This window comes from Pezoporus flaviventris, unplaced genomic scaffold (assembly GCF_033815535.1).
Source record: "Pezoporus flaviventris isolate CSIRO_AGI_PZ_B2104156 unplaced genomic scaffold, CSIRO_AGI_Pfla_v1 ptg000025l, whole genome shotgun sequence".
NCBI lineage: Eukaryota > Metazoa > Chordata > Aves > Psittaciformes > Psittacidae > Pezoporus > Pezoporus flaviventris.
This window is the reverse complement of record NW_026892573.1, coordinates 11,874,013-11,884,566: the sequence shown is the minus strand read 5'-3', so window position 1 is coordinate 11,884,566 and position 10,554 is coordinate 11,874,013. Positions and strand designations below refer to the sequence as shown.

The window sequence follows — 10,554 nt, the reverse complement described above, 5'->3', positions numbered from 1 at the left end:
AATGCAGAATTATGGAATTACTTGAGAAGTGCTTCATGTCTAGTGTTGGTAGATTTTGATAGCCATTTTATACTTAAAAGTTCGCTTAGGTTCTACAAGGTTTAGTGATACTTTTTCCCCTCTGTCCCATTACCCTGCTGGCCAAGTTGTGATTCCATGATTTTCTATACAAAATGTACACCTGTGTTTGTATCTTAGTAGCATATGTTGTACCTTTTCATCCCTTGGCTTTGTTTATTTCTTCAGCAAAATAAGTGATAATTGTTGAAGTTTAGGCAAAAGAAGGCTCCTTTACATTCATTTTGTTGTGGTATTTTGTTTCTCTTAAATATATAATCCTACTGGAGAGTAATGTAGATCATGCTTTTTAATATAGCAAACAATTAGGAAGGGAAAATTGGCAGGTTCAGGCGGAAGATCAGGACATGTTAAATTCTTTCCTCCAACTAAATGAATGGTGTTAAAACTGTGGGCATTGTGATAAAAATACTGATGTTCTTAGTCCACATTATCTCAACTGTCTGGTCGCACCTCATGGCAACATTACTGAATAGTGACCATTGTTCAGGCAAATATTTCTCTGTGCAGTTTGCTCATATTTTAGAGTACTTTCTTGACCACAAAGCAAAAGATGGGTGGCGGTGTTGCTTTTCTTTTTTAAATTACAAATGAGGACCAGGTTGCAATCCTGACCCAATAACTTTTCATAGGGGATGAAACAAAGGTTAGGATAAAAAAAACTTTTAATAGTATTTTGAAATAATATTAGAATTAATTAAAATAATGAGAAAGCAACATGAATTTTAGCTTGTGGTGGTTTATTGACATTTTGCATTGCTGCTAGTATCCCAATTATCATTGAAAAGCTGAAAAAAAATTACAATTCTTATTCTTTACTTGGTCATGTAAATATAATTGTGTTTACTGATATCAAATAATAAATAATATACACTGCATATTTTCTAAAGGCTAACGCTATCCCTGTGGAGCATATTTCTGTAGTATCTTCTGTTGCTGGAGCTATGGAGATTTTGGTACTTCACTGGGCAATGCGTCTATTGATTGTGTTTATTCTCTCTAGAGAATCTTGAGCAATAGAGTGTATTGCCTTGTCAGGTTTTATTTGTTTCAGGTTTTATAAAATATATACAGTGATTCCATATTTATAAGTAAATCTACGTTGGAGAAGTATATTTGTCACCTTAATCAAACGATATTCTTAGTCCTTGTGAGGCTAGACTTTTATTTTCTTTTTGCATTTGGATGGCTGAGTCCCTTGTAGAAGAATTGAGGTAATTAATAGAAAGATAATATTATCATCTTCTCTGTTTTACAGATACTTCTCTAACTGTAATCACTGATCTTACATGTAGGTAAATACCATATAAAACAAACTCCTGTAAATAGAATTGAAATTAAGAATTTTATTTTATCATCCAATGTGCTCTGCTTTGTTCTGTGTATTCTTTTAATTGTACATTGCTAATATCCTTGTAAAAGTCATTGTGTGATAGGCTACCATGTATATTTCTGTAGTATTTATGCAGCCAAAAATGAAACATAAAAGTAGAAAATGTGGCCAACATGTTTTATCAAGTAGGGCTTGGTGTGCAGTTAATGTATGCAGCAGTTCAAGTACTATCGAATGTAAATGATGAGGTGATATTGATGAAAGGAGGGGATTGAGGTCTCCGGGGGCGCTGATGACGGATTGAACAGAAGCGGCCTTGCACCACACGTAACTCAAGTCTGTCGTCTTCACTGCTCAAAGCCATAATGGGAGGTGGCAGTCTGAAATGAGTTGCCACGGCAAAGAGTATTATTTTTGAAATGCTTTCACACAAATCACTAGGCCCCGCATACAACTTAGTTTCATGCTTTAATGTCATCAGGAGGCACAAATTGGTGTGTCTAATTGTTTGCCACCTGCCAGCAAAATGAGCTGCCAGCCAGCCAGACGGGTTTGATTGTCTGTCAGCTCTTCAATAGATTGAGAGTGACAACATCAAAAATTTCACTTCAAACTCTGAAGCTTTGAGCAGCTTTTCAGAGACCTCTTCCCCACAAATGCTTCTGGACAACTGCATTTTTCAATTAGTTTTCAATATATCCCTGCCTTCTGCCTCATCTGTCTTAAGGCAGCTGTAATTACATTATGAGGTATATAAACAGATTTCTGGGACACTGGAGCCTGGATCTTCAAAGTTATGACATGTCTTTTAATGTCAGACTGAATTCCTTGAAAATAGCATCCAGGTTGACATTTTTAGAAGCAAACACAAAGGGTTATTTCACCTAGATTTGCAACTAATGGAACATAACTCACTCATAATTCCTTTTTTGCCTTCTCATCTTTTGTCTGACAAAAATCAGTTCCCACCATTGATTTTTAGGGTTTGGGGATTTCTTGTTTCTGGGTTTGTTTGTTTGTTTTTTTTTTGTCAGTTTGCATTTGTGCCACTAGACGCAAGCTAGACCTTTAATGTTTGTGAATTTATTTGTGATTCTACCCAGTACTGCATTCTGAAGCTTATGCTTGCTCTGCTCTCCTTTTTTCTAGAGGGCTGCTATTATTGAAATTGAGAGTGCTTGTGGGTTTTTTTGTCTTATTATTTTTTCAAAGTGAGGTAATTTACATATATTTTCTGTACTTAGCTGAATTATTTCAATAGGAAGCAAGTTTGCATAAGCAGAAAAACTTGAGTTCCTGGAAATGAGATCAGTTATTTTTGCTGCTATTAAATACCTGATTCTCTTTTAATCCATTATCACCTCATAAATTGGAATACGGTGGGTTTGCATAGTTCACATGCTTAGTGAAGTCTTTACCAAGTATATTTTGAAATATTTTGGAGGACACAATTCTGAAGTATTATAATCTTGGGGGTTTGGGTTTGGTGTTTGTTTCTTTTCTTCCCATAGATGGTCCTTGGGGCCAGTTTTAAAAATATGTGTATGCTAGAAAAGGTGGACATCTTGTGAAATCCAAACAGGGCTGATACATGGCAGTTAGTACATAGAAAGAAGGTCTTCAAAAAGTATGTTTAGTATGTTTTATGTACGTAAGCTATATTTAGAAGGACTACTCAGAAAATATATGTGTTTTTGCTAGAATAAAACAGACAAGAACTGTGAGGGAAGAGGTTCAATATTTGTTTTATTATTGCCCACTTTAGGGAAATCATTTATATTCTCTGGTCTACAGAGTCATTGAAATAAAATAGATAAATTGAGAGGTTATATTCCTTTTGCAATCATTAGATTCTTCAAAAGATGATTGCTGAAAAATAGATCTGATTTTTCTGAAAACTTAATAAAAATGGAGTATGAATAAATATGGTTTATTCTTCTCCCAACAGAAAAGACTACTTTTTAAAGTTTGTAATAAAAAATAGCTGGAGAAAACAAAACACTTTCCCCATGAATCAAGAAGGGACAGTGACAGGCGCCATCTGTACTTAGTCATTGCATTTCCCATTACTTTGGGTATCACAGTATCTTGTGCATATGTGAATGAACAAGCTAATCAGTGGTGTGGGAATTAAGTGACTCATCTGGGGTTCCAGTTCACTTTTAATAATTTTATTCAACTTTGTGCAGTGGAAGTTGTGGTCCAAAGGAAAGACTTGAGAGTTCCTCTCTCTAGAGTATCTTTTCTCAGGGAGCAGTTAAAATACACTGCAGAGAATGGGAGGTATGATTTCAGGTCCTGCTAGACAAAGAAGGGAGCTGAATTTGCATTGTCTGTAGTCCTAGAGAGTGTCTTGGCTGCTAATTCACTAAATAAAGTGGGGGAGAAGGTTGAAATACCTCCACCTTAGCTGTTCATTAAGAACAAATTCATCGTAAATTTATGAATAGGTTCAAGTTAACTAAAATTGGGTGTATTAACCCTCGGGTTTTTTCATCAGGCTGTAATTGTATTCCCCTTGTCCATCATTTAGCAATCTGTACAAAGGTAGCTCTTTCAAAACTCCTCTTATAACCCATGTGTTGTGCATCTTTTCATATTCATATGCATGGATCTGTAGATATATCTCAACTGAAGTTTTATTTATGTTTATCAGGAGAAACCAGTATGTCTCTGCTCTCTAGTATTACTTACTAGATATATAGATGAAAATTGTACTGGATTTTTGTCTTGCTTTTTTACCCAAATGGGCCTCTGTAAAATCACTATTAAAGCTGTATTGATTTTTACAGGACTGCTGTTTTTTAGCTCTGCTTTTTTTGACTTTTTTTGCATCATATATGCAGGATTACCCATCCCCATTCTGTCGTCTATATTGATGCTTTTTTATGTTTTTTTTTATTCAGTGTTGTTTGTGGCATTTAATGTGTGACATTTTCATTTATACTGCATCCATATTATTCAGATTTATTAGATTTCCAGTGTTCCCAATTTCTCTGTTCAGCCAGGACCATTTATCTTTCTTGATAGTTAGCTTTCTTTTTATCTCTTGCAGTTTTTCCTTGTTTCTTGTCAGTATTTTAGATCCTTTTAAATGCTTCAGCTAATTTGTCCTGAATGCAAAGGAGGTACTAGTAACTGAGAATTTTATTGGGGGTAAATACTCTCCAACTTGAGGGAAGATCAATGGTCTTTATGTCGTTGTCCTAAACCCACACCTGAGATGATTCATTTTCTTCTATTTAGAAACAAGCAATTTGTGTTTAGTAGATTAGGATTATTTTATAGACTTTAAGATCTGCATGTTTTGATGAATGTATAGTATCAAATTACTGACAGAATCTGTAACAACTGGACATTCAGCACTAATGCTGAAACTGTGTTTCATTTGCATAAGTCTCAAAGATTACATCCTTCTGTGAGCTTTCCATATCTCTTCAGTATACTTTACATGTTTTTAATCCAATTTTTCTACTCCATGGCTTTTGACTCTGAGTTATGTCTTTCCTTCTTGATTTCAGATGAATCTTATCTTAATGCAGTCAGCCTAATAGGAGGTTGTCTAAAGTAGGATTCAAGATGTGTTGTTAGTGCATACTAATGATTACTTGTTACAGAGTCAAATCGCAGTCTGGGGCTGAAGTCAGAAAGGATAGTGGGTAGTCAGCAATATACATGTTTCATAAAGGACTGGACATGTACATACATATGAAGAATATTAATAACTTTCAGAGAAGAAATACTAAGCTTTCTTTTCAGAGGTTAAATTAATCTAGCTGTAGGAACAAGGTAACATGTAATATAGCAGAAAAAAATGTCCCTTATTTTCTACTGTGAATTCTTCTGAAACAACAGGTAGAAGTTGCAGTTTGACAGGGTATTTCTCTGAAAAATTTGCCTGTACAATGAAGCCTGTACTGCTTTTTGAAGAGCACTTCTTTAAAATACTCCTGCTTTATGCTGCTGTGGGGGAGGGGAGGAGGAACAAGAATATTAATTCAGCCTTAAGAGGTTTCACATATCCCAGAAGAGCATAAAGTGATTCTTAATTTAATTGCCACTGCTCAGGTAGCACAAGACATCCAGTATTGGAGGCTTATCTCTGACCTCTTGATTGACCAGAGTGATAGGTTAGAAGGCCTTTAAATTTTAAATGTAGAAGTGATACAGAAAGTGGCTCACAGAGAAAGAGAAGATATAGTGCAGCGTCACCTGATTTGTCTGTCAACAGCAGTGGGTAGCTACATTTTTAAGGAAAGTTAATTTGAGGAAATATTATTTTAATTTCTATCTCTTTTTGCAGTTTAACACGTTGATAGTATTATTTTCTGTTCAATTATTTCATGCAAATTCCTAAAACCCAGAAGAATCCTGTAGCCATTAGCTGATATTATTTAATGAATCAGCAATGCGTAAATAGTATGCAGGTTGAACCAACAATGCTCATCTTAGGCATGATATGAATAGCAGTGATTTAATGCTTAGGTTGATAGTTTGAGAAGGATACTCACAGAGTAACAGCATAGTGATTAGTAGTCACAATTCTCTTTGGAATTGTAAACCACCCACGGAAAAGAGAAATAAAATCCGTTGCTACAGTAAATTGCTACTAAGCTTTTGCTGACTAAGTCTTTGGGGATTATTTGAATCCATGACGATATGATTCAGAAAAATGTGGACCAGTTTGGAACATTTAGGAAGTCTAAAACAGGTTCTGTAAAAGAAGGCCTAAAATGAAAAGATGGAAGTGTACATTTTCTTCTAGTCTGTAGATTTCTTTTCTTCCATGAAAAAAAATCATGAATGAATGACAGATACATATAAGGTATCTATAATTTTAAATTATTCCCTCCCTTTGTACTGTGCTCAGGTAAATAGCTATATTTCTTTCATAAATTTGATTTGTTTTGATTTGCCTTTTTTCACCGAATACCCTGTTGGAGTGGTCTGATTTGTTAGAAGAAGGGGATTTTTACTTGAAAGCAGTCAGTCATCCTCATTCACCTTTCTTTTTCTGCTGTTACTCTGACTGTTTTGCACATTTTTGTTCACTCTATTGTGCTGTTCATGTAGTTTATCAGTCTCCTTCAACTGGATGTCATTCTATATTCACTTGCTATATTTTGTTTTATCAATAGGAATGACAAATTTCGACAAGGTCACCATGTATGACATGTCAACTGCATTTTCTTTCAGTCTGGGATGGTAGTGTATCACTGGTTTTGCCTATCCTTATCGCAGAGAGGTTTCTCTTGATGTTCCTTGATAACTTGTAATTTGACACCACTTGACCTTAGTGTCCTGATTCAGACCTACAAAAGACTGTCAGCCATATGTAAAGCATTAGTACCTGTGGGATATAGGCAGGATTGTCCTTTCGTGCTACAGGAGATGATTTTCAGTCTTAAACTACACTCTTGAGAAAAGAGTTTTTGCCTTTATAGGAAGCCAGTGCATTTGGAGGTTGGACTAGATGACCTTTAAAGGTCCGTTCCAACCCAAACTATTCTGTCATTCAGTTATGTCCGAGAAGTTAACATATGTGGTCTTTGCTGGGGAAAGTTAGGTTGTCTTTTGGGTACTCTGAAAGACCACTGAGCTGTCTGAAGGTAAGGAGGCAAACCCTGAATTTAGCTTCATCTGCTTTGGAAAAGTAGCAGTAAAATAGGATACACTTTTGCAGCAATTGTATCAGCACTTTATGAGATACCAATACCAGACCTTAGAGGAGGGAAAAATTATTTTACTTAAAATAAAACCCAAACCAAAACAGATCTCACTCACTCTGTCTCACTTTTGTAAACGTTAGAATGGGGGTGTTTCTAATGAGTCAGTCCAGCAATCGGGCACCCCCCATGCTTGTGTCCAGGGTCTGCAGATGGTGACATGGGACACCAGCTGTCAAGTATTCCTCACATCTTCTAGGTCCATCATAGGCTGGCAACTATTTTTCATAGGTTGGCTCCATCAGGTAAATCCCTATGGATTTAAAAAATAAAGCCAACAGTCTCTGTCTTTCCCCACCACTTTGAGTTATCGCTGTTCACTGTTTTTGTCTTCAAGGTCTGGTTATCTTGTGAAGCTACACACATACCTGCAGTTTGATGACCTGATAATTTATGTGCCATCAGTGTAGGCCAGTCTAAAACACCTTTTCCGACTGTGTCCTTCTTGTGTCTCATCACCTAAATATTCCCATTCATTCTTCATTCACACCAATCTTAGCCTTTCTATTGCAGTTCTCTACACTATAGGTAATGATTGCAGTTTTCTTATTAAATTAATATAACCAGGAGATGATCCCACTTAAGATAAAAATCCTAATTTCTTTTTGTGTTTCTGTGGCACTGCAGGAGCTCTGCACTTGAGTACTTATTCGGTATTCCTGAACAACCAGAACTCAAGTATTTGATTGAAGTATTAAGTGAAGCAAAGATATTTGTGTGTGCATAGGAGCTAATTTTAGGAAATTTCATGGCATTATGGAACAGATTAACCCATATAGACCTGTCTTTATTCATGTGTAGCTGCTGCTATGTAAACACTTCATATCAGCAACAATTGTAAGAGATTATCAACTACAGACAAAAGCAATTATTTTAGGGTCATGTATCTTAATCGATAACTACTGCATTGTGCAAACTCATCTTCTCCTACTGGAAGGGGACAGAAAACCACTGATATGCCTAGAATTACATTTCTCATAGTACCTTCATCAGGGTTCTGGTAAAGATGTTGTTCAGAATACAGAGACAACTGGCACGGCTACCCCTCTAAAAGAGGGAGAAAAAAATTGCAGTTCTGTACACTGACATCATATAAGAAGATATCACATAAAACAGCACTTATATGTAATCCTAACAATGGCATCATAAAGACAATTTGCATCACCACTCTTCAAAATCCAGGGAGACTGAGGATTTAGAAATATATGAACAAACCACATTACTGTAAAATTTGTTCTGCACATTTTGATCCATCATGTGCCATCCTATTTAGACGGAAGTGTACCTATTACCCCAATTAGTTGCATTTTCTTGCTTTGTTCTTTGATCACAATGATTAATTTTTATGTACTTTACCAGAAAGGATACATATTAGGATGGAAAAATATTTTTTAATGTTTGCTGATAGAATTTTTTCTGTTTTGTTTTTTTCTTTTTTTTCTCCCCTCAGTTTTTCCACTGAAATGGACTTTTTAGGAACAGTTTTTATAGATAAATAGAAATATTAAGTGGAAACCTGTAAATGTAGTTGTCTGCGCTATGACAGCACTCCAGAGTTGAAGAAATATTAATTAAATGTCTCTGGAATATTTTCCTTCTTCTTCCCTTTTAACACATATAGCAAGTCTTTTAGTTATGAGATTTGAAAAAAAAAAAAAGTGGTTGAAGATTATCTGAGAATGCTTGTTTTTGAATGCAGTGTCATTTATATGTATTATGTCAGACTTTTTGTATGAAAGCCCCTTTCTTTCCTTAAAAGCTTCAATTTCTCAATACTGCTTTTCAAATTTTATTTTTAAATAGGCATGTTTGTCAGTATTGTGAAAGCAATTTACTGTGTTGTATTTTAAGTGTGCTGTTGATTTTAATAATTATGAAAGTTTTCCAGAAGGCTGAGTGCAAAATTATGTTTGTTAGTCAACTCTATTTGCAAGACCAGTATGTGCATGGTACTGAAGAATCAACTACTGTATTCAAATGTTCAGATCACTGGCAACAAAATTGTCATATTAGATAACTTCAGTAAGATCAACAAATTAACATACTGATTAAGACTGCCTGTATATAGGCTACTAGTATGCTGGCATCATTTCCAACACTCAGCGCTGTCTTCGGAAATCTAAACTACAGGTGATAGCAGTGTTCACAACATATCACTACACTGGTGTTGTCTTTCCATTTTGTGGGCACTGAAAGATGAGTTAATTTTCTCAGAATCACATGAAGCTGTAGACAAAGGATAGGCGTATGGTTTTAACGTAGTCTTACCCTATTTCAGAAAGGTTAAGAAAAGTGACATTATTATGTGTTCCTCAGCAACAGTGTTATAACTCAGCATAAACCCATCATAAACAACAACTCTTGCTGGTTCCATTGTTGTTTTAGTAATTTGCCATTTGTTTTTCCCCAGGAGTGTGGTTGTACCAGTAAAGAAACCCCCTCCAGGTAGTTTGGCTGTTACGACAGTTGGAGCTGCCACAGCTGGGAGTGGACTGCCACCGGGTAGTACACCTAATATTTTTGCTGCAACAGGAGCTACACCAAAAAGTATGATTAATACAACAGGTATTGTCCTTAAATATTTTTGTGACCCTCATTTTTTTCTTGTTTGTTTTTTTGTTGTGTTTAAGTGGTGTTTTGTTTTTTAATCATCTTTTTTGTTACTGTTTTTGTACTTCTAAAATAAAAACATAGGAAGATTAAATCTTGGCCTTTATTAGAGCCAGTGTTTCCTCTTCATGTATGTTTATAATCTTTGATAGTGCACAGTGGATTTGCACAGCCTTAAATAAGTGAATAAATATCCATAATACTGTTTTATAAGTGTAGTTTAGAATTGAAATGAGCCAACTTCTCCAGTCCTCTTCAGTAGAGGATGTTTATATGATACATACCAATTAACTGCTCCTTAAACAACTAGTTACTTAATAAATATATCATAGATTGTGGAGAGTTAATATTCTGGGCAATTACTCTTTGTCAATGAAAATTATGCTATTTTTGGAAGGTTTTTCAGTATGAACCTACCTAATAATTTAACTGTAGTCATGTATTATCAATATTTGTTTATTGTGACCTAGAGAAGGAGGACAAGAACTTTTTTTAATTATTTATAATAGTAATAATGGGATTGTCTGTCATGAAGAAGCCCACTGACAATGGAGACTGTGGTTTGGATTCAGAAATGAATCCTTACTGAGAGCAACTGATGTTTACTTAAACTCCTTTGAAATGTCTGGCTATAGTCTGTTTTCTTTCTAAACTAAGCAAAAGCACTTGAGAGAAGAGCTCTCTTCATGGATATCACAACTTCAGTCAAGGGTTGAGAAAGTGAAAATCTCCCTGGGTTTGCAGATAATGGAGAGGGAAGTTTTCGGCATCCTTCTGCTTCATGGAATAATATGAAGACACACTCAT

The 10,554-nt window shown here is 35.3% G+C and overlaps 1 protein-coding gene across 8 annotated transcripts in view; it reads left to right on the top strand.

Moving 5' to 3' along the window:
- The window catches only part of NBEA (neurobeachin), a 506,232-nt gene that overhangs the window by 202,039 nt on the left and 293,639 nt on the right, over nt 1-10,554 (top strand). For 7 of the 8 annotated variants that reach the window (XM_061457520.1, XM_061457513.1, XM_061457519.1 and 4 more), the window contains one exon: nt 9,548-9,702. In XM_061457520.1, coding sequence (XP_061313504.1) covers nt 9,548-9,702 — 155 coding nt within the window. The remainder of the gene's footprint in view (nt 1-9,547; nt 9,703-10,554) is intronic. The other variant, XM_061457514.1, reaches the window with a different exon arrangement.